Consider the following 25,034-nt stretch of genomic DNA (forward strand, 5'->3'; position numbering starts at 1 on the left):
TCTAATACACCCTACCACTTTAGGATGTTTCCAATTCTTGACTATCTAAATCAATGACTATCGAATATCACTGCACCCGCATAAACTCTGCAGTGGATTTCCGAGCAGTCTCCACACCTCCAGCCTTGCCCCTTCGTCCCGTTCTCACTGCCTCCTAACTCCAGTCCATCCTTTGCGTTGCCTGACAAATATGTGACTATGGCAGTTTCCTGCTGAAAAGCTTCACTTCCCTCAGGGGGAAGCAGCGCCAAGTACACCTGTCATTCCAGGTCACCCTTCCACGGATATCTCTTCTTCACGACCTACCCGGGGTTTTTAATGCCATGTTTTTCCATCTTATCTCATGCTGGCATGTGTCTGGCATGTCTATCACTTCCTCCTGCCTTTAAGTCTCAGCTCTCATCGCCTCCTAGTTGAAGGGTTCCCTGACTCCCTAAGACTGAGGTGAGTAGCCTTCTTCTGCTCTCTTAGACCACGAAGAGTTAGAGTCCTTATCACACATCACTGTCTCCACTTATGACTATATGCTCCTTGAGGACTGAGCCATGTTTTATGTGCCTCCGACTTCCAGGAGCCCAGAGCATAGTAGGAACTGAGGAAATATTTTTTGAATGAACGACTGATTATGTCAATGATGAATGCTTCATTACCTGGTGTGACTGACTTTGTAGGCAGAGCTCTATTACTAGGCAGCAGAGGTCACGCCTGAATTACTTCCAGCATCATGTTCTTTGCACACAAGCTCCCAAACCAAAGCCCATTCTACTCAGGATTCATCATTAGCTAAGGAAGCTCACCACTCTACCCTAGAACCTAGCTCAGGCCTAGTATAGTACAGATGTTCAATAAATATTTATTAAATAGATAAATGAACATATCTTTTTATCTAGGTCACAAAGTAGATTTGGGAAGAAGGGAAACAAATCAGTGATCTAGGCTTTTAAAATTCTAACATCACAGGTTTCTCAGTATCATCATTCATTCAACATTCGGCACATTTACTGAGCACTTACTATGAGCCAGGCAACAACTTAGGAGTTAAGGATATACCAGTGAACGAGATAAGCATGGATGAAGCTCCCCTCATGGAGCTTATATTCAGCCAGGGAGGAAGACAGTAAACAATTAAATAAAATAATTTAGTTTTGTACATAAAAAAAATAAATAAACACAATTTGGTGACCAATATTGAACTCTCGTTAATGATGTCATGCTGAAACATCTAAGGGTTAAGTGTTCTTTTATGCATAAAAGGAAAAAAAAATGGATTGATGGATGGAGAGAAGATAGACATATAGATGGATAGGTCATAGAATAAAGCAAACTGTTAACTGTGGAGTCTAGGCTTTGGGTTTCTATTGTACATTTCTTTCCATTTTTGTATATTTCAAAAATTTCATAACAAAACAGGGAAGAATTCTGGCTGCCGTCACTCACGGCACTCACAATTTTGATGCTGACTCTGGTGATGATGAAACCTACATGACAGAAAAAAACTCTACTGAAAAATAGCTACATCACACAAGTAGCCGTCTGATTTTAAAATGTGCACACAGTGATGCTTTGCTTCAAATTTCATCAAACTTGATTTTGTTTCCCAAATGGTAGTGATGCTAGGCTCTTGGAGAGACAGGAGGCTGGGATACAGGCTAGGGAAACTATTATGTACAGTTGAGTTGAAAAGATGAGCATCTGAATTGTTGACAGAAGGCACACCAGAGTAAATTTTTCAAGTGTCAAAAAGCAATTTAGGAGGGAATGGACCCCTTAGAAGAACATTTCTCCTGGAGGCTGAGTCTCAGACTGAAGGAATTACAAGGCTGATCCTGTTACTCACTGGTCAGCACAGATGTAAAAAGCAAGAGCCCTCCCGATCCAAGTGAAAGGCCAAAAACGCTGTTTGAATCAAAAATAGCTCCTTTGCTTGTCAGGCCCTGAAAATAAAGTCGTACATGGAAGCCATGGGTCCTCAGCTGAAGCCAACATGTTTGTCACTTGCACGAAAGGGAACTGGCTTGTTTCTAAAATTCCTGTTTCGTCAGGCAAAATTTTTGGTCTACAAGCCACTATTCCCATCTGATCACACAAATAAACATGGATGCAAACCCCAAGTCCTTGGAGAAACTCAAAGAGTTAGAATGTCAATGACAACGACCACCAGTATGATTTGAACAACTCTTGAAAACCCAACCATGTGAATCATTTCTGTGGGAAGACAAGGGAGAGTAACATGAGTTCACTGGCTTCAAGAAGCTTCTGTACTCTTAGATTTTTTTTTAATTGAAGTATAGTTGATTTATAATGTTGTGTTAATTTCTGCTATACAGCCAAGTGATTTAGTTTATACACACGTGCGTGCACACACACACATACACACACTTTTTTTTTTTTTTTTTTGCAGTACGTGAGCCTCTCACTGTTGTGGCCTCTCCCGTTGCGGAGCACAGGCTCCGGACGCGCAGGCTCAGCGGCCATGGCTCACAGGCCCAGCCGCTCCGCGGCACGTGGGATCCTCCTGGACCGGGGCACAAACCCGTGTCCCCTGCATCGGCAGGCAGACTCTCAACCACTGTGCCACCAGGGAAGCCCCTGTTCTTTCTTCTTAATTCAACCAATATTTATCACCAGTGATGTTACAACTTCAGGGACTGAGGACTCAGCAGTGATGATGCTCATGGAAATCGCAAAGTGGCATCTGGGCAGATGGGGGAGGGGAAAGGAGAAGCCCGAGGCTCAGGGAGGGAAGGCTTTCTGGAGGACAGGACACCTCCCTGGAGGGTGAGCAGGGGGTACGTGGGGAGCGAGGGACACGGTTTCCAGACAAAGGAACAGCACATGCAATGGCCTGGCTGTCAGAGAGAACTTGGCACCCTGGGAGACCTAAAAGCCTACACAGGAGAAAGCACCACATCAGAGGCCAGATGGTATAACAAATGCAAAGGGGTTGGAGGTGAAACAGGGAGGCTCTAATGCCTCCAGAATCCCCAATCTGTTCCTCACTCAACTCTATCGCAGCTCCCAAATTTCTACATGTATCGAGAAACGCTGAGCATCTCCCAGCCCGGATTATAATTACACAATATGAGCCACCCAGAAGGCAAATTCTCAAAAGGACTAAAAAAATTACTTAAGTAAAAATAAACCCGTACAAACAGACTTTGCTTCGAAAATGGGACATGTTCTATTACAGTGATATGAACAGTGAGGTTGCTAAACAGACTAATAAGCGCTACGGAAACTTTTCAACGACAGGAGGTAAATATAAGCCTGAGATGCAGCTTGCCTGAAACTAGGAATGGGGAATCTGGTAATCTCTGCTTTTGCTACTTTCAGCCACAGTCTTCAGGGCAAGAGAGGACAAAACTCAATTAGATGAAGATGTTTTCCCACGACTGATGAAGTTGTGAAAGAGGGTGTCAGGCAGATAATTAGAACTATTCAAATACGGGATAATTCAAGGTGCAAGACACCAACTTCAGGGGGTTATTTTCTCTTGTAAATGGTACAGGCAGATGTCTTCTCTATTTGATTTTTCTGTGTGGGCAGATTCCTTTCATTCCTTTACTGGGGTACGATGCACCTTGTTTGGGACTGAGAAAAATAAGAGAATACCCGATTTTTTCTAAACTCCTTCAGGAGTTTAGAAAAAGCAGTACGCACAGCAGATTAAAGGCTGTTGACGGAAATAATGCCTAAATATAGGGTCAAGTCCCTGGCAAGCCCAGAAAAGGCAACAATTAATTCTCAACAAGAATTAGCAAAAGTACCCCAAATAAATACAAAGTCCGCTTGATAGACTATATAAAACAGCCTTGGAAACAATGGTTTGAAAAGTTGAACCTTGAAAATATTTTTTGACATAGTAAATGGAAAAATAGCAGGTATAAAATTTTAGTATGCGTGTTACAACTATGCAAAAATACACCCCTGAGAAAGATAATAATGCTTACATTAGGATATGGGGGCCTTTTCCTTGGGGAGGCTGTCCCTGTTTTTATAATAGGGTTATTATTATTTTTTTAATTTGATTGGAAAGATGGAAGTCATTTAAATAGAGACTGCAAGAGAAAAATAAAATTTTGCTATAAGGGTGATATGAAGGCAGCAAAGGTGGTGAAGAATCATGGTGGCACCTTCAGAGACCAGCAGACTGTCTGGTGAGGTCGGGGAGGCCAGATGAGGGCCGTGGTAGGGGAGAGAAGGCAGGGGGCCCGGGAGCTATGCTATGGAATTTGGAACTGACCCCACGGGCAAAGGGAAGGCACTATGGTTTTTGAGGAGGAATAGCTTGGTCCATGCTGAGCTTTTCAGAGCTGGCTCTGGGGCAGGAGGAGGGTCTCAGTGCCCAGCTCAGAAGCTACACTAGAGTATTGACAAAAGGGAAAAAGAACAAGAGGCCTGCCCTGACGGAGGAAGAACTGCACTTCTCAGCTCAGCTTCCTGGAAAAAAAGCGATCTTTGATCGCTCAGAGATCTAGTTAAATGTCCTTACTGTTGTCTGACCACTCGGTTGGTCCCTATAGAAGCTGCTTAGGAAGGTGCTGGGAACAGTCTATGCTGACACACAAAAATGCCCAAATGCAAACAGAATACACAGAGAGGATAGTTCGAGTGAAATTCTGAGATTTGGGGCAAAACAGTGAAGAAAAAGAAAGCCAGGCTTTTCAGCTTGTAGAAATTCTACCAACTTAGTGAGGAAATGAGTTAGAGGAGAAATACAAGCAGCCTTAAAGTGAGAAGTGCTCTCTGAATATTCAAGAGCATCGACCTGGTCACGAGCATCCGTCTCACTTCCCTACCCCTAAACATGCTTCAGGAACAGTGTGGGTGCGTTCTTCTCTTTCCTTATCCTCCTGCTGGGCCCTTTCTAGGCAGCCTTCTCCACCCTCTCCCTGTACTGTACACCTGCCAGAACACTGGTAATCCCATAATAAGACAGCCGGACTTGACGACGACCTGATTCTACAAGTACAACACTACTTCTGTGGTCTCCAAACTTTTCCTTGTGCATCCCATCAAGAGAAAACAATCCAGGTACAGCCACAGTGTATGTGCACATTATACATCAATTATGTAATGATTACTATCAGCCCATCTATTAAGCACTAGTAAATCTGTTTCATTTTTCAAAAATTGACAAGACATAGGTACACTTTTGACACTTTCATCTTCTACTCAAAGGAATGGTCTTCCCCTTCAGGCCGTGAGAATAGTCACACTTACCGGAAGGAAGATTCTATGGCAACGACCGAGTTAGACTGGACCCGGACTTAGCCACGAGGAAATTTTCCATCACCCTGCTACCTGATGGATTTTGCCACCATTGATGGTCCCCACCTTGCTCCGCTGTCTCATTAGGAATTGTAAAATGCTGATTTTCTAAGTTTTCATTCCTTTTGCATTTATTAGCTGTGATTTCCCCATAATTAACAACGTTCTCTCATCAACTATTTGATTATCTTAAAATACAATTTGTCCTAGAAAGGCACGATCAAAGCTGGATTCTTTCCATTTATTTTTCAGAGTAATGAAGTCAGTGTCTTAGCAACTCGCAAAGGTGATCGATTGATTTTCTGGGTTTTTCTTGCTTGGACTATCATTCTGGATTCATGGATTATTTTCCACTGGTTTGATTCAAATCCACTGCAGTCATTATTTTTTTTGATGCTCAAACTACCCCAGCTTTGGTTCCTGTGTCCTTCTGACTCCACCCCAGGGGTCCTTCTTAGCTTCCTTGCTTCCACGTGAAAGATGTCCCATCTTTAACGGTTCCTGCCCTAGACCTGGAATCACCTATTTATCTTAGAAGGAGGATCCTTTAGTGGGAAAGGTACTTAGGAAATCCCAATCTGAGTGTTAAGGATACTCACTGCCACTGGATTGTCTTTACTTTTGATCCTTTTCAAAGTACAGAGTTAGGAAACATTTCCTTTTCAGAGAGAAAATATAAGTTCATAGTGATATTTCCTATTCAAGCTGAGTATTATACAACCTTTACTTAAATTCTTTATACACTCCCCTCTTCCTATATACTGCAAACTGTAGTTCCTACAGTATAACTGTAATAGTTTCAAATAACAATATAAGTATTCCCCACTACAACTGTATGGTCCAAAGACTGTGCTTAAAATCACTTGAAATAATTATTTTATCTGTGTGAGAGATTAGCACCAACCTGATACAGATTTCTTGTTTCATTTTTTGATCTCTTTTCAATCTTTAGTGAATTCTTTTTTCTTTTTAAATTATGTAAAACATTTCTATGGTTCCAAAGTCAAAATAAAGTACGTTAAGAGACATCTAGCACAGGGAACTATATTCAATATCCTGTAATAAACCATATGGGAAAGAATATAAAAAAGAATGTATCTGTATGTATAACTGAATCACTTTGCTGTACAGCAGGAATTAATACAACATTGTAAAACTATACTTCAATTTAAAAAAAGAGACATTTATTTCCTATCCCTGCAAACCCTCCTCCAGTGGTAATCATTTTTATTAGCTTGTTATTCTTCCATTGTTTCTTTTGAAAACACAAGCACATTCATACATGTACACACACTTCCCTCCCACCATACCCTTCTTATATAGAAGGGGGTGACTCCACATACCTGCCTGCACTTTGGTTTTTACCACTTAATATATCCTAGACATCTCCCTCCAGAGACTGGAGTCTTCCCTCGGCCCTTTTGCACAGTTACACATGACTTCGCTCTATCAACAGACCATATTATTCACTCAGTCCCCTATTAGGAACCTCTGGGTTATTGCCAGTCTTTTCCTAGTACAAATCGTGCCACAATAAATGGCCTTGTACACACTGTACACATACCATGTCTGACCTTTGCTCACGTATCTTTGGGATGGATTCCTAGATATGACCTTGTCAAAATGCCTAGGAAGCTATGCTAGACAGTGACAAATCCCCTTGCACAGGGGCAAGTACCAGGCGGGCTGCATTCCCACTGCTTCCCCTAAGTCTCACCATAGGAAGAGCTGCGTCAGCAAACTTTCAGATTTTTGCCAATCTGATATGCGGGACATGGGATCTTGGTGCAGTTTTAAAATGCATTTCTCTTATCATGAGTGAGGTTAACATGTTTTCATATATTGGGGGCAATACATTTCTTTTTTCTCCGAACTGCTTTTGCCCATTTCCTACTGGATTGTGGAATGTTTTCTTCTCAATGTTTAGAAGCTCTTTATACATTAGTGATATTAATCCTCTGCAACACAATTTGCTATGGTGTTATTTTTCTGTGTTGTTGATTTTGCCATACAGGTTTCGTTTTTTTTTTTAGGCAGACAAATGTATCAGTTTTGCCCCCCGCCCCACCCCCACCCCCGATTCCTGCTGAATTCTGAGTCAGTTAAGAAACTATCCCTTTCCCAGGTTAACAAGAATTAATCTATTTTTCCATCTTTAGTTATATTGTAAGCAGTGAATTGATTTCACTTCAATCAGCCAACACTGCTGAAATCCTCCATTCATGGAGAATAAAAATAAGTTCTTTTGGACTCTGAATTCCAACATTCTAAAAGAGAACTTCTTTCTGGAAAAGCCTCCTATTTCTACACCCCAGATATAGGGAAATACCATCCCACGGAGGGCACAGATATACCATGTCATTTAAGTAGTGTTGGCCATTTTGGACACAGCTAACATTTTATGTATGTGAAGTAACACACAAGCCACTTCTTAGGTTATTTTGTGTCACCTCATCGCAGCCCCTCAAAGTTACACAGCAGTGTCGATCCAAAGGTAACTCTAGCCATGTCTCACCATGCTGCCAGCCACCTGTCACCCACCATGCCCTATATTAGTTTGTCCCCTGAACTGTGCCCCCGTGACAGGCTACGATAGGATGACAGAGCTCCAGGAGCAGTAATAATAATGTCTACGAGGCATACAGAACACTCTCAAACACCGCTCTGAGCTAAAATGAACATTTAAACATGAGTCGATTTTTAAAATCACTTCCCCATCTGCCACAGCCCTTCTTAATTCATCCTTCCTTCTCATACTTCACACCCAAGGATTAGTCCAATGTGTTCGCTGCTGCACTTAGTGAATCCGACAAAAGGTCACCTTCAGGTGGCTGCACGTGAGGGGGAAGGGTCAGTACGGAAAAGGGAAAAGGCACAGCAGAGGGCCTTGGGTTTTAAAGAAGGAAACAGATTCGCAGCTCAGATCCTAATTCCAGGATGGAAATCTCTGGATTAAAATTATTCCGATAATTTAGGAAAATGGAAATCTGCACTCTGAGTGTCCAAATGGACTGTTTAACTCGGGGGACCTTTCATTTCCAGAACAGGAATTCACCTCAACAAGGGGAATCACCAAGGTCTATGGACTTAAACAATAAATTCATTTTTGGCATGAATACTACAGGATCCGCTATTTGGCTTCACAGTCCTCAGCTAATTATAAACGAAATGAAGCTACGGCAGGTAGACTGATGGCAGCAACAAGAAATGGTGAATGTGGGAAAGGAACACAGAAAATTGCTGATAGGCTACAGTTGGGGCCAGCAGGTTCATCAACTTTTAGCCTGTCCACTACAACACTTCACAAAATAATCACTGCTCGTGGCAACATGGACACCACGTGAGCAAGAGAGGTTGAGATTTCATCCTAGGCCCAGAGTTTAAGAAGCCAGTAAGGTATGAAACAGTTTTAAATCGTTCCATTTTGAAAAGACTGACTTTTTTTTCTTTACAAAGGTTGATGCTTAAAGAATGAAGATTTAATTACTTGGAAAACGTATGCACATGGAAGACCTCATTCCTCTTGAATCATCAAGTGGACCCTAAACAGTGTCTGTGTCGCATGAAGCATGTTTACTGCCTGCCAAAGTCCATCCAAAGTCCTTTCCCAGATGGTTTCCAGTGACACCTCATATTGAATATTTTTCTCCAGAACATTTCTAAGGTTTTTACAAAATGTTCACATAGCCTTTCAATTCCAGTTTAAAAAAAAAATCCAGTTATTCCCAAGAAAAAAGGTTCTACAGCACCCATTTCTACAGCTAAGGGCTCCAGGAATCACAACTGAAAACACATGGTGGCCTCATTTCTTCTCCCATTTGTCTTTGGCAGCATTCTGGAAAGTGGAGGTGAGACACAACTACTCACGGAACATGGTGTAAAACTGCTGCGGGTTCAGATTCCACTTGCCCCAGGGGGTCTTGTGGCCTTTCAGCTGGGCATAGTTGGCGTGGTTGAACTCTGGTTCGGTGCCGAAAGAGTCCAGGACACGCAGCATGCACCTGAAAGATAAAAGACGCCATGGGTAAAACTACAACCTTGACCCCAGAGTCAAAGAAACAAAAGCTCTACCCCCTCAGGGACCACCAAAGATGGACAAATCCTTTAAACTGAAGGCCACTGGGCAGGAATTGAGAGGCTTTATACTAGCATGTCTACAAAACATCCCCACATGTGGCTTCTGAGCCGGAGCCATCACAAAGCTCATACAATCTGCTCTAGATGAGTTGCCTAACCACAGAAGATGCTCCAATACCAGCGAAATAAAAAGCTCCCAAAAGCTGGAACTGCAGACCGCCACGGTCACTGCTGTACCCCTAGCCTGGGCTGAGCATACGGTGGTGCCTCAGGGACAACTGTGGAAGAAATACAGAACTACCATTTTTAGAGGTTACTATGTCCCCCCAAATTCATATGCTGAAATCCTAAGGAGGTGGTGTTAGTAAATGGGCCTTTGGGAGGTGATACGGTCATGAGGGTGGAGACCTCATAAATAGGAATAGTGCTTTTATAAAAGAAATTCCCCAGAACTCCCTAGCGCCTTCCACCGTATGAAGATAGCATGAGAAGTCTGCGACCTCACCTGACCATGCTGCCACCCTGATCTCAGACTCTCAGCCTCCCAAAACGTAAGCAATACATATCTGCTATTTATAAGCCACCCAGGCTGTGATGATTTGGTACAGCAGCCTGGGCAGACTGAGACGGAGGGCTTATTCTGCTTAGAGCACATAGCATGTCCTGTCTCCTTCAACAACTAGTCAAGATTTTCATCAACTAACTACAGTACGTGATTTTAGGTAAAGCTTAGAATCTCACTCAATAGGCAGTGGTGATTTTTATGTATTTGATAGTAAGAGGGCGTTATTATTTTCTCCCAGAGCTCAAAAAGAAGTGAAACTGAAAATGTTTTGTTTGGCTATTCCACAAAAGCCTTAGCACAGCATCAATCAAACCTGGTCTATCGCTTGCTTTTGTATGGCCTTCTAGCTAAGAATGTTCTTTACATTTTTAAATGGTTAGAAAAAAAAAGGGAGAATATTTTGTGATGTGAAAATTATACGGAATTCAACTCTCAGTGTTCAAAAATTAAGTTTTATTTGAACTAGCCAAACCTAGTTGTTTCTGTACGTCTATGACTGATTTCACACAGTAGCAGCAGACCTGGTAGCTGCAACAGAGACCACATGGTCAAGCAAAGCCTAAAATATTTACTATCTCGCTCTTTACAGAAAAAGCCTCCTGACCACTGTTTTGGAGTGCATAAAGAATGACCAATCGGAAGAAAGGAATCAATACTAAAACAGAATTTATTGATTTTGGTTACATTTATTTCATCACTGATTCTCAGAACACTGATGTAAATTTAACTCATGACTGGCCAATGAAAAAGCACTATTTTCTGTTGTTATGTATCAGGAATAATTCTGAATGGCTCTTACTGGACCAATAAGCATACAAGTAAATGAAGATAGAGCCCACATTTTAGAATCAGATGATGGCAATGACTTTTAAGCATCTGATTCACTTTCTTTCTTCCTTTCCCCACTAGGAGGAAGTCCATCTTCCAATTATTTTTACATCAATGCATATTGCAGAAAAAAAGAATGCAAACGCCAGATAGGATTTTCCAGGAAGAGCAACAGTAAACTGTCATTTTAGTGTGATGATTTTCACATCAGAGCTCAGCACTATTTGTCTAGACAAGGAAGAAAAGAAAGAGGAGAGGCAAGGTGGAAGGAGCGCGGGCCAGGACCACAGAGTTAAATACAAACCGACCCCAGAAACAGTGTCCTTCTTCTGGATTCCCATGTGGCTCTCAAGGAACATTCGATCCTCACAGTGACTAGATATATATGTATAAATAACTGAATCGCTTTGCTGTACACCTGAAACTAACACAACACTGCAAAACAACTATACTTCAATAAAAAAAAAAGAAAGAAAACAGCTGGGATGATGGTGGCAACGCTTGCCAAGGTCACTACAGGAGAGGGGCGGAGGGGATGGAGGGACTCACACTGACAACTGGGGCTGGGGAAGGTTCAGCTCCCTCAAGAGGGACAGAGCTGGGATTCCAAGGTGAGAGCGCCCTGAGCAGGCCCAGCAGGGAGAAACAGGCCACCCTCATCAGAGAAACCTTTGCCTTGAAGGCTCTGGCTACCTCCACTTGTTTGTCATTGACTGACCGTCTCTAGCTTGTGACTCTATATTGAACTTGGAGTTTTAGTGGTGTTATTTTAAATGTGGATAACTAAAACAAACCCTGATGAGGAAAGATGCCTGGCAGGAGCCTCACTCCTGAAATCTTGGACTTTTATTACATGGGGCCTATATGTACGCTACGTGAGGCTGGCTTCTACTCAACGGAAGGCTACAGAATGAATGATGGGATGCGTGAGATACTTATAACTCTACATGCTTATACTTGAAGCTTTGGTTTGGGAGTTGTCTGGTTTTTTTTTTAGCTTATCTGGGTTTGTCTTATAAACCCAAGGCAGGAGACTGATCTCTGTCTAGGACAGAGGAGGTTGAACAATTATAGTCTTCCCTCTTCAATCACTTTTTACACCTGTGTGTTTTGGAATTGGGTGTGTGCCGGTAGTATTGATGCTGTTCCTCTAATGTCTTCTGTGTGTCTGGAGCATCAAGAACAGACTGATGACTTAAAAAGATATTTGCCTCGCGGCCCGAGGCAGCTGGCCTCCTCACAGGGCTGGCTGCAGCAATGCCAGAGGATTCCTGGAACATTCTCTCTGCACTAAGCCACACTATTACGAGATGGACGCCCACAACCTCCTTGCCAGGACCTACTTCCTAATTTGGAGTTTGATGTAAAACACGGTATATCTTGGACTATTTGCATCTCACTTTCCTGTGTGTTGTCCATGCTCAGCAAAGGCCTCACATGAAGCAAAATGGATATGAGTTTTGCAGTACCTAGCAGAATACTAGTCACATGTAGGTATTTAATAAATGTTTCATCGAATGTCCTGGGTCGCTATATAAATTGGACAGAATTTATAAATATTTTTCCAAGATCAACAGGAATCATAGATTTGCTCCTAAATAAAAAAACCAACTGATAACTTTACATTTAATAGAATTCTTATCATCTTCCATCACCCAAGATGAATACAGAGAGCGCTGACAATTTCTAATCTTTAAAAGGGAAAGAAATGGGCAAGAAACTTTCTAGAGGACCTGCTTGGCCTTTGGATGAGATCTTAGCTGCCTGAGACCACAAAGACGGCAGCACTGAAGTCCTAACAGACCTCCTGCCAGCTAATATCATTAACACAGATGATTTATTAAAGAAAGGAGGGATAAAACACTCTTCCATAAAATCCCCTCAGAGAAAATATGCCTTTTCATCCAACAAGAACCAAATACCAATCAATGGTGACCATTTAAATAATAAAATCATCCTTTTTAATTGACCTAAACGCTACCACTGAGAATACATTTCCACCCAAACAGCCCTGCTTAATCATGAGAATATGTAAGTCTAGGGACGCTCAGTTCCTTTTGCACATTTATCAGATGTCTGTCAGTCACAAAACGCCAGAGAAAAACAGCTCTTTCTTTTTTTCAATGCTGTAGCTAAAAAGAAAAAAAAAAGTTTGCTTATTTACAAGGTGTATTAGCAACAAGAAATATGGCTACTCCCATAGAGCGGAGAACATTTATGGCGGCCCATGATTCATGAAGATTTCAAAAAAGCAACAAACCAAAAAACAGGAAAACACCTGATGCAGAAGGTAGAGTGCTATCCTGGACCAAACCCAGATTTTTACCTTGCTTTTTTATGAAACCGCAGGCACACCTCATTTTATTGTGCTTCACATGTTTGCACTTCGCACATACTACACTTTTTACGAATTAAAGGTTTGTGGCAACCCTGCATTATCAGAGGTTGGGTAGCATTTTTTACCAATAAAGTATATAAACTTTTTTTTCCCTTTCCAGTTTTATATTGAAATATAATTGACACACAGCACAGAATATGTTTCAGGTGTACAGCGTAATGATTTGATTTATATACAACATGGAATGACTACCACAAGTTTAGTGAACAACCATCATCGTAGAGATACAAAATTTTTTTTCCTTGTGATAAGAGCTCTTGGGTTGTACTTACTTATCTTAGAGCTGCAAGTTTATACCTTTTGACTGCCACTCCCCCAACTCCCCCTCCCCCCGTCCCCTTCCTCTGGTAACCACAAGTCTGATCTCTTTGTCCATGACTTTGTCTTTGTTTTCGAAGTATAATTGACCTATAGCACTATGCCAGTTCCTGGTGTGTAGTATAGTGATTCCGTATTTCTGTACATTACAAAACGATCACCATAAGTCTAGTTACCATCTGTCACCACACAAAGATATTACAATATTATTGATTATATTCTCACACTGTGCATTTCATACCTGTGAAAGGATTTTTAAAATTAAGGTATGTACATTGGGGTATGTGTCCTTTATACAATGGAATATTACTCAGCCATAAAAAGGAACAAAACTGGGTCATTTGTAGAGATGTGGATGGACCTAGAGTCTGTCATACAGAGTGAAGTAAGCCAGAAAGAGAAAAACAATATCATATATTAACGCATCTATGTGGAACCTAGAAAAACGGTACAGATGAACCTATTTGTAGGGCACGAATAGAGATGCAGACGGAGAGAACGGACCTGTGGACACATGGGGAGAAGGGGAGGGTGGGACGAATTGGGAGATTAGGTTTGACATAAATACACTACCATGTGTAAAACAGATAGCTAGCGGGAACATGCTACATAGCACAGGGAGCTCAGCTCGGTGCTGTGTGACAACCTAGATGGGTGGGATGGGTGGGGGGGTGGGCGGGAGGGAGGTCCAAGAGGGAGGGGATACAGGTATACATATAGCTGATTCTCTTCACTGTACAGCAGAAACTAACACAACATTGTAAAGCAATTATGTTCCAATAAATAAATAAATAAAGGTATGTATTTTTTAATACATAATGCTGCTGCACACAATAGACTACAGTATAGTATAAACATAACTTTCATGGGCACTGGGAAACCAAACATATCGTGTGACTCACTTTATTGTGATACTCGCTTTATTGTAGTGGCCTGGAGTCAAACCCTCAGTATCTTTGAGGTCTGCCTGTGTATCCAAAAGGCAATGAAAAGTGGGTAGTCTCCTCTCAATGAATCCCTTTACTCTGCCCAAGGCCATTTCACTGCCCAGTGAGAAAATCACTGCCACTGCAAAGAAATTCCACAACAATGGGTGTTCCCCCCAACTCTGTTTTTGAGAAGATTCTTAATATTTTGAATTTTCATTGTTTTCTTTTCTATTATGGTTTATTACAGGATGTTGAATATACTTTCCTGTGCTATAAAACAGGACCTGTGGTTTATCCATTCTATATATAATAGTTTGCATCTGCTCATCCCAAACTCCCAGTCCATCCCTCCCCCACCCTCACCCCCACAACCTCCAGCAACCACAAGTGTGTTCTCTATGTCTGTAAGTCTGTTTTGTAGATAAGTTCATTTGTATCATATTTTAATTTATTTACTTATTTTAAAAAATTAACTTATTTTTGGCTGCGTTGGATCTTCATTGCTGTGCGCGGGCTTTCTCTAGTTGTGGCAAGCGGGGGCTACTCTTTGTTGTGGTGCGCAGGCTTCTCATTGTCATGGCTTCTCTTGTTGCGGAGCATGGGCTCTAGGCACGCAGGCTTCAGTAGTTGTGGTGTGCCGGCTCAGTAGTTGTGGCTTGCGGGCTCTACAGCGCAGGCTCAGTAGTTGTGGCGCACAGGGTTAGTTGCTCTGTGGCATGTGGGATCTTCCTGGACCAAGGCTCAAACCCGCGTCCCCTGCATTGGCAGGTGGATTCCTAACCACTGTGCCACCAGGGAAGCCCCCGTGTCATATTTTAGATTCCACATATAAGTGATATCATATGGTATTTGTCTCTTTCTCACTTACTTTGCTTAGATTTGATGATAATCTCTAGATCCATCCATATAGCTGCAAAATGCATTACCATTAAGTGCCCAACATACAAACCTTCAAGTTGCAAACTTTCAAAGATGAGAACATATTATAAACCTATTATAGTACAGTACTATATAGCCGATTGAGTTAGTTGGGTACCTAGGCTAACTTTGTTGGACTTATGAACAAATCGGACTTATGAATGCACTCTCAGAATGGAACTCGTTGGTATGTAGTGGACTTACTGTATTTCATTCTTCTTCATGGCCGAGTAATATTCCATTGTAAATATATACCACATCTTCTTTATCCATTCATACGTCGATGGACATTTAGGTTGTTTCCATGTCTTGGCTATTGTAAATACTGCTGCTATGAACACAGGGGTGCAGGTATCTTTTCGAATTTGAGTTTTGTCCAGATACATGCCCTGGAGTGAGGTTGTCGGATCGTGTGGCAGCTCTAGTTTTAGTTTTCTGAGGAATCTCCATACTGTTCTCCATAGTGGCTGCACTAAATTACATTCCCACCCTCAGTGTAAGAAGGTTCCCTTTTCTCCACACCCTCTCCAGCATTTGTTATTTATAGACTTTTTAACGATGGCCATTCTGACTGGTGTGAGGTGGTACCTCACTGTTGTTTTCATTTACATTTCTCTAATAATTAGTGATGTTGAGCATCCTTTCAGGTGCCTACTGGCCATCTGTATGTCTTCTTTGGAGAAATGTCTGTTCAGGTCTTTTGCCCATTTTTTGTTTGGGTTATTAGATTAATCCCTTATTGAACACACCATTTGAAAGTATTTTCTCCCAGTCTGTAGGTTGTCTTTTCATTTTGTTTATGGTTTCCTTTGCTGTGCAAAAGCTTATAAGTTAAATTAGGTCCCATTTGTTTATTTTTGCTTTTATTTCTATTGCCTTGGGAGACTGACCTAAGAAAACATTGCTACGATTTATGTCAGAGAATGTTTTGCCTATGTTCTCTTCCAGGAGTTTAATGGTATCATGCCTTATATTTAAGCCTTTAAGCCACTTTGAGTTTATTTTCGTGTATGGTGTGAGGGTGTGTTCTAGCTTCACTGATTTACATGGAGCTGTCCAACTTTTCCAACACCACTTGCTGAAGAGACTGTCTTTTCCCCACTGTAGATTCTTGCCTTTGTTGAAGATTAATTAACCGTAGGTGTGCGGGTTTATTTCTGGGCTCTCTGTTCTGTTCCACTGATCCATATGTCTGTTTCTGTGCCAATACCATGCTGATTTGATTACTGTAGCCTTCTAGTATTGTCTGAAGTCTGGGAGGGTTATGCCTCCTGCTTTGTTCTCTTTCCTTAGGATTGCTTTGACAATTCTGGGTCTTTTATGGCTCCATATAAATTCTAGGATTGTTTGTTCTAGTTATGTGAAAAATGTCATGGGTAATTTCATACGGATCAAATTAAATCTGTTGATTGCTTTGGGTATTATGGTCATTTTAACAATATTAAGAATTTTCATTTCTTTCAATTCTAGAGGACTTCCAATCTGGAATAACCTTGGACATTAAAGTTAATAATACTAAACTATAAACTAACCTGAAATGGAGAAACCTAGGTCAGGCCATTAAAGATGCATTTATTGGTTAAGTTAAAGAACACATCAAAACATCTCTTTACAGAATAACAATAGAAAAGAAACATATGAAGGGACTTCCAAGTTGTACTAACTGAAAGATTTCAGAGTGCTCTCTCAGGAAGGTGATTCAAAACAAAACGTAGGTCAATACATACTACCAGTTGGTAAAGCTGGTACTAACTTCATGATTTTTTACCCAAATTCATGACCATTGACACTATTAAATAATTATGGGGCTTCCCTGGTGGCGCAGTGGTTGAGAGTCCGCCTGCCGATGCAGGGGACACGGGTTCGTGCCCCGGTCTGGGAAGATCCCACATGCCGTGGAGCGGCTGGGCCCGTAAGCCATGGCCACTGAGCCTGCGCGTCTGGAGCCTGTGCTCCGCAACGGGAGAGGCCACAACGGTGAGAGGCCCGCGTACCGCAAAACAAAAACAAAAACAAAAACAATTATGATGTTTAGTTAAATGTATTCACCTTTTAAAATTTACTGGAAAATTTTATAGACCACAAATAAAAGATAGTATGAACTGTAATAAATGGAAGACACAAAAAAGCACATTACTATTCTTCCCCTTTTTTGTGATTATTTTTTTTGACTATACTCCGTTAAAAGTTACTACAAAATAATTCCCTGTGCTTATCTATTTTATACATAGTCATTTGTATTTCAATACAATACTCCTATCTTGCCCCATGCCCCTTTCCTCTCCCCACTGGTAACCACTAGTTTGTTTTCTGTATCTGAGAGTCTGTTTCTCTTTTGCTGAATACGTTCATTTTATTTTTTAGATTTGGCATATAACTGATATCATACCACACGTGTCTTTCTCTGTCTGACTTACTTCAGTAAGCATAATATCCTCTAGAATATTGCTGCAAATGGAAGAATTTCATTCTTTTTTTTTATCACTGAGTAGTATTCCACTGTATATATATGCCACTTCTTCTTTATCAATTTGTCTATTGAAGGACCCTTAGGTTGTTTCCATACCTTGGCTATTGAAAATAGTGCTGATATGAACACTGGGGTGCACATGTCTTTCTGAATTAGTGTTTTCAACTTTTTTGGATATACACCACAGCAGTGGAATTGCTGCGTCATATGGTAGCTTTTTTAGGTTTCTGAGGAACCTTCATACTGTTTTCATAGCAGCTATACCCATTTACTTTCCCACCATGCTGTTTGGGTTACTAAAGCTTTGTAGTATAGACCAGCAGTCCCCAACCTTTTTGACACCAGGGACCGGTTTCATGGAAGACAATTTTTCCACGGATCAGGGATGGGGATGGTTCAGGCTGTAATGCGAGTGATGGGAGTGGCAGATGAAGCTTCACTCACTCACCTGCCTGCCGCTCACCTCCTGCTGCTGTGTGGCCTGGTTCCTAGCAGGTTGCAGACCAGGACTGGTCCGCAGCCTGGGGGTCGGGGACCCGTGGTATACACTGAATGAAGTCAGGAAGCGAAATACCTCCAGCTTTGTTCTTTTTCCTTGGACTGCTTGGCAATTCAGGTTCTTTTGTGGTTCCATATAAATTTTAGGAATATTTGTTCTAGTTCTGTGAAAAATGTTACGGGCATTTTGACAGGGATCACATTAAATCTGTAGATTGCTTTGAGTGGCATGGCCATGTTAAAAATATTAATTCTTCCAATCCACGAGCGCAGGGTATCTTTCCATTTCTTTGTATCATCTTCATTTTCCTTCATCAATGTTTTACAGTTTTCAGAGTATAGGTTTTTCACCTCCTTGGTTAAGTTTATTCCCAGGAATTTTATACTTTTTGAAGCGGTTTTAAACAGGATTGTTTTTTTACTTTCTCTTTCTGATAGTTCATTATTAATGTATAGAAAAGCAACAGATTTCTGTATATTGATATTATATCCTAAAACTTCTCTGAATTTATTAGCTCTAATAGTTTTTTGGTGGAGACTTAAGGGTTTTCTACATAAAGTATTATGTCATCTGCAAATAGTGGCAGTTTTACTTTTCTCCTTCCAGTTTGGATGCTTTTCTTTTTTTATTTTTGTCTATTGTGGCTAGGACTTCTAATACTACGTTAAATTGAAGTGGTGAGAGGGGGCATCCTTGTTTTGCTCCTAAATTTAGAGGAAAGGCTTTCACCTTTTCAACACTGAGTATGATGTTAGCCATGGGTTTGTCATAAATGGCCTTTATTATGCTGAGATATGTTACATCTATAACCAATTTGATGAGTGTTTTTACCATAAATGGATGTCGTTTTCTCAACTGCTTTTTCTACTTCTAGTGAGATGATCATGTGATTTTTATCCTTTTGTTTGTTAATGTGGTATATATCACACTGAATGATTTGTGAATACTGAACCATCCTTGTGTCCCTGGAATAAATCTCACTTGATCATGGTGTATGATTCTTTTTATATAATGTTGGATTTGGTTTGCTAATATACTGTTGAGGATTTCTGCATCTATATTCATCAAAGGTATTGGCCTGTGATCTTCTTTTTTTGCAGTGTCTTTTCTGGTTTTTGTGTCAGGGTAATGGTGGAATTATAGAATGAATTTGGGAGTGTTCCTTCCTCTTCAATTTTGTTTTTGAAATAGTTTGAGAAGGGTAAGTATTAGTTTTTCTTTACGTCTTTGGTAGAATTCCCCTGTGAGGCTGCCTAGTCCTAGACTTTTGTTTGCTGGGAGTTTTTCTTTGTTTTACAAATTCAATTTCACTACCAGTGATCGGTCTGTTCAAATGGTCTGTTTCTTCTTGATTCAGTCTTGGCGTGTTGTATGTTTCTAGAAATTTGTCCATTTCTTACAGGTTGTTCACTTTGTTGGCATTTAACTGTTCATAGTACTCTTATGATTTTTTGGATCCCTGCTGTACTGGTTATTCCTCCTCTTTCATTTCTTCTTTTGTTTATTTGGGTCCTCTCTCTTTTCTTCTTGGTGAGCCTGGATAAAGGTTTATCAATTTTATTTAACTTTTCAAACAACTAGCTCTTGGTTTCATTGATCTTTTCTATTTTTTTCGTCTCTATTTTATTTATTTCCTCTCTGATCTTTATTATTTTCCAACTTCTGCTGACTCTGGGCTTTGTTCTCCTTTTTCTAATTGTTTTAGGTGGTAAGTGGGGTTGTTTGAGAATTTTCTTGTTGCTTGACGAAGGCTCATATCACCATAAACTTCCCTCTTTAAACTGCTTTTGCTGCATCCCATACATTTTAGAGACTGTATTTCCATTTTCACTTGTCTCAAGGTATTTTCTGACTTCCTCTTTTTTTCTTTGATCCATTGCTTTTTTCAGTGGCATGTTGTTTAGTCTCATTTGTTTGTTCTTTTCCCATTTTTCTTTCTGCAATTGATTTCTAGTTTCATACCGTTGGGGTCAGAAAAAATGGTTGATATAATTTCTATCCTCTTGAACTTGTTGAGACTTGTTTTGTGGCCTAGCGTGTGATTTATCCTGGAGATGTTCCATGTACACTTGAAGAGAATGTGCATTCTGCTGTTTTCAGATGTGATGACCTGTAGATATCTATTAAGCCCAACTGCTCTATTGTGTCATTTAAGATCACTGTTGCCTTACTGATTTTTGGTCTGGATGATTTGTCCACTGATGTAAGTGGGGTGTTAAAGTCCCCTACTATTATTGTCAATTTCTCCCTTTACGTCCGTTAGTATTTGCTTTATGTATTTGGGTGCTCCTGTACTGGATGCATACATGTTAACCGGTGTACTACCTTCTTCTTGTATTGATCCCTTTATCGTTATATAATGCTCTTCTTTGTCTTTTATTATAGGCTTTGTTTTAAAAGTCTATTTTGTCTGATATGAATACTGCTATCCCGATTTCTTGCCATTTCTGTTTGCATGAAATATCTTTTTCTATCCCCTAACTTTCAGTCTGTGTGTGTCTTTAGCTTTAAAGTGAGTATCTTGTAGGCAGCATTTAGATAGATCTTTTTTAAATCCAATCAGCCACCCTATGTGTTTTGATTGGAGCATTTAGTTCAATGACATTTAAAGTAATTATTGATAGATATGTACTTACTGCCATTTTATTACTTGTTTTCTGGGGTTTTTTTTTTGGTAGTTCTCTGTTCATTTCTTCTTCTTTTTGTTTCTTCCCTTGTGGTTTGATGATTTTCTTTAGTAGTATGCTTCTGTTCCTTTCTTTATATGTTTTGTGTATCTATTGTAGGTTTTGGATTTGTGATTACCATGGGGTTCTACGTTGACTGTAACTATATCTACTTGTTTTAAATTGGTATTCATTTAAGTTCAAACTCATTCTAACGGATCTGTATTTTTTACTCCTTCGCCACATTTTGTGTTTTTGATGTCATATTTTAATCTTCATGCTTCTCCCCTTATTGCTTTTATAATTTTTTTGTCTTTTAATCTTCATACTGGCTTATTTAACTGGTTGATCTTCAGTACTTACTATATATGTGGCTTTCCCAGGGGGATTTTCCCTTTCCTATAGATTCTTACTTCTTTTCCACTTAGCGAAGACCCTTTAACATTTCTTTTAGGGTTGGTTCAGTATTGATGAACTCTTAGTTTTTGCTTGTCTGAGTTCTTTATCGCTCCTACTCTAAGTGATAATCTTGTTGGGTAGCATATCCTAGGTTGCAGGTTCTTCCCTTTCAGCACTTTGAATATATCATGCCACTCCCTTCTGGCTTGCAAAGTTTCTGCAGAAAAATCAGCGGATAGCCTTATGGGGTTCCACTGTATGACTTATTTTTCTCTTGCTGTCTTTAGAATTCTCTCTTTAACTTTTATCATTTTAATTATGATATGTCTTCATGTGGGTCTGTTTGGGTTCATCTTGACTGGGACCCTCTGTGCTTCCTGTACATGGATATCTGTTTCCTTCTTCAGATTTGGAATGCTTTCAGCCATAATCTCCTCAAATACATTTTAGATCTCCTTTTCTCTCCCTCTCTCAGACACCTATAATGTGAATGTTGGTAGACTTAATGTAATCCCAGAGATCCCTTAAACTGTTCTCATTTTTTAAAATTTGTTTTTCTTTTTACTGCTCTGATTGGGCAATTTCCATTATTCTATCTTCCAGACGAGTTAGGTACACTTCTATTTCACTTAGTCTATTATTCATCCCTTCTAGTGTGTCTTTTTTTTCATTTCACTTATTGAATTTTTCATTTTCGTTGGGTCTTTTTTATACTTTCTAGTTCCTGGTTAAAACTCTAACTGTGTTCATCTACTCTTTACTCTAGTTTAGTTAACATTCTTATTACCAATGCTTTGAATTCTTTATGCAGTAATTTGTTTATTTCTGTTTCATTATTTTTTCAGGGGTTTTCTCCTGTTCTTTCGATTGAGACCAGTTCCTCTGCCTTTTCATTTTGCTAAACTTTCTCTGCCTCTATGAATTTAGGTGAAAAAGTGACCTACTGCAGTCTTGAAGGGGTGTTCTTACATGGGAGTACCCCTATACAGGCTGCGTGTGCCCAGTGCCTTTGGCGGGAGAGCTGGATTTGATGTGAATGCAAGTCACCCTTTCCTCAGGGTGTGCTGGCAGCTATCACCTTGGTATGGGTGGGGCTGGAGATGAAGGGGCCAGAGCTGAAGGCGGGTGTGAGGTGGGGCTTCCTCTCTGCTCGGTGGCCATCACCTCCCTATCAGGGGTGGAGTCTGATGCCAAGGTGCTGAAGTAGAAGCCCTGAGGTTCAGGCCCGAGCTGGCTCTGTTCCTTTAAGTGTGTGCTTTCCCTTCTCCCAGCACTGGGACCCTTACCCCAGAGGACGAGGGAGTGCTGAAGCAAGGACAGAGGATGCAGGCTCTCAGCTTGTGTAGCTTGACCACAGAGATCTGAGCTGTCTCCAGTGCACTGTCTGTACAGGCACCAACAATTGTTTCCCTCGCTCTGCTCAGATGCAGCCTTGGGTCCAAGTACCCTTTTGCCCCTCACAGTCATTCATTGCCCCCAATCTCCTCCACCCCTGCCTTGCTGCGGCACCCTTGGCAGGTGGAGCCTGCGTGACCTCTCAGCACGTACTGGAGGGTGAGTTGTGGTTGAGTGGCCGCCGTCAGAGGTCTGGGCTGCTTCTGATGCACTGCTTGAGTAAGCGCCAACAATGGCCACCGCCTCCCCCACTGCCCAGGCTCCATCCTGGGACCAGGTCGCCTCTGTGTCACACAGTCTTCTCTCTCGTGTGGCCACCCCAGCTCCAGTGCCATCTTGTGACATGGAGTAAGTGGGGCTAGAGCATTTGCTGGGCTAGGGCTGGCACGTGCTGAGGCAGCTGCAGGAAACCTCTGTCCGTCCTCTCTGCCCTGCCTCAGGAGCAAGCCAGGGCACACATGCTCCCCACAAGCAGGGTCTAGGCCTTCCACAGCTCTCCTGTTGGTGCCAGTGGTCCTCCAACCTAAAAAGGGGGCTTGTTTCCCCTGTGTATAACCCCATGGCTCAGGTGCCCAATCTGTGGCTCTCACCGCTCACTTCCCAGGGCAGGTCTCCACTTGTGCAATCTCCCTTTTCCTCTGAGTCCCCTCCCAGGGGTCCCTACCTGATCCCTTTTCTTCCCTTCCTACCCGATTACATGTGAATCTTTCTTACAGTCTTGGTTGTACAGGAGTCTTTCTGCCAGCTTCCAGTTGGTTTTCAGTGAGAATTGTTCCACAGTTAGATGTATTCTGGATGTGTACATAGGGGGAGGCGAGTCCCACATCGTCCTACTGGGCCATCTTGATCAATCCTCCATATTACTCTTCTTTAATAAGAATTACTAAACTCAAACTAGGTATTTTTTTTGCCTGCTGAACATTAAGACTTACAGCTACTCTCATGCAAGTGTTAAAAGTAGTGTTGGAGATACAGTAGTATCAAACTAAGCCTTTTTTAGAAAGATTGAAAGGAAATTGAAAACATTTAAAAACTTCATTATATAATTCAATGTTATTTAGTGTCATGCTTGTAAAATTGTTTCAAATGTTGTTCCATGTAAAATTGTTTCAAATACTAAACCATGGTCTCAAACCCACAAGAGGGAAACAGTGAGATCTTCTACTAATAAAAACTGTACACAGAGTAACACATGCACTCTGGTGATACTAAGCATGAGGCTTATCTTTAAAAGTACAAGACCCCAGCATTCAGACAAGTTACGCCCAGACTTCTCTTCTAAGAATGACAAGAATACCGATGGGGGAAAGGGACAGAGAAGTCAGTCATCAACTCAAACCTAAGGAACACAAGAAATGACCCTGTCCATAGTTTATCAAAATCATTATTTGATTAAACAGATGAGATTAGTGTAGACAGACTGACAGAGGCAAGCTAAGTGTTAGGGAAGGTAAAAAGGAGGTTGGATACATGTTTTCTAGTTTTAAAAGAAATCAATGAAAATAATGAATAGCACTTGAAAGTCAAAAGGCACGGAGGAGAATCTGAACTTCAATTAGGAATGAGAAACACTCTACACAGGGAAGCAGCCGCACAGCACAGGGGGATCAGCTCCGTGCTTTGTGACCACCTAGAGGGGTGGGACAGGGAGGGTGGGAGGGAGACACAAGAGGGAGGAGATATGGAGATATATGCATATGTATAGCTCTTTCACTTTGTTATACAGCAGAAACTAATACACTGTTGTAAAGCAATTATACTCCAATAAAGATGTTAAAAATAGAGACAATTATTTAAAAAAAGATAATATTTGATAAGCTTTTTCTACCAGCAACCATGTAACCCTTGTTAAAGAAATAAAAAGCTCTAAAAACTCAAGAACAGTACGTAGCACTTACTGGTAATGAACCCAGGATGGTCCAAGGGTTTTCTTGAATTGAGCGAGTCCTACAATATCAATATAAATGAGCTCAACAATTCTGTCTCCTACAGTTGGGCAGCCAGATCGGTTTCCTACAACCTTCTTCATTATTCTAGAGAAAGGACAGAAGAGAGGGAAAAAAAAAATACAATTTACTGCAAGGTACTGCACTTAGCAACTTTAACAGGTAAATAAACATCCCAAGAATCCTTATCAGGGAGGATGGCATGGCCCTTCCCAGTCAGCTGCCTATCCAAGTTCTGCCCACTCATCACGTCCATCCAAAGCCTCAATTCTGACTCTTGCAAAAGCAAATGGTTGTATACAAACACAGCCTTGGAAACCAAGGGAGATCTGGGTCTCAATCTGTCTCCATTTAA

The 25,034-nt window shown here is 41.0% G+C and overlaps 1 protein-coding gene across 4 annotated transcripts in view; it reads right to left on the minus strand.

The window, feature by feature from the left end:
- Positions 1-25,034, minus strand: part of MGAT5 (alpha-1,6-mannosylglycoprotein 6-beta-N-acetylglucosaminyltransferase) — a 362,902-nt gene that overhangs the window by 104,975 nt on the left and 232,893 nt on the right. For all 4 annotated transcript variants that reach the window (XM_019925447.3, XM_019925446.3, XM_073807768.1 and 1 more), the window contains exons 10-11: positions 24,632-24,766; positions 9,139-9,272 (exon numbers count right to left, since the gene is read on the minus strand). In XM_019925447.3, the coding sequence (XP_019781006.1) occupies positions 9,139-9,272; positions 24,632-24,766 (269 nt within the window). The remainder of the gene's footprint in view (positions 1-9,138; positions 9,273-24,631; positions 24,767-25,034) is intronic.

This window comes from Tursiops truncatus, chromosome 7 (assembly GCF_011762595.2).
Source record: "Tursiops truncatus isolate mTurTru1 chromosome 7, mTurTru1.mat.Y, whole genome shotgun sequence".
NCBI classification, from domain to species: Eukaryota; Metazoa; Chordata; class Mammalia; order Artiodactyla; family Delphinidae; genus Tursiops; species Tursiops truncatus.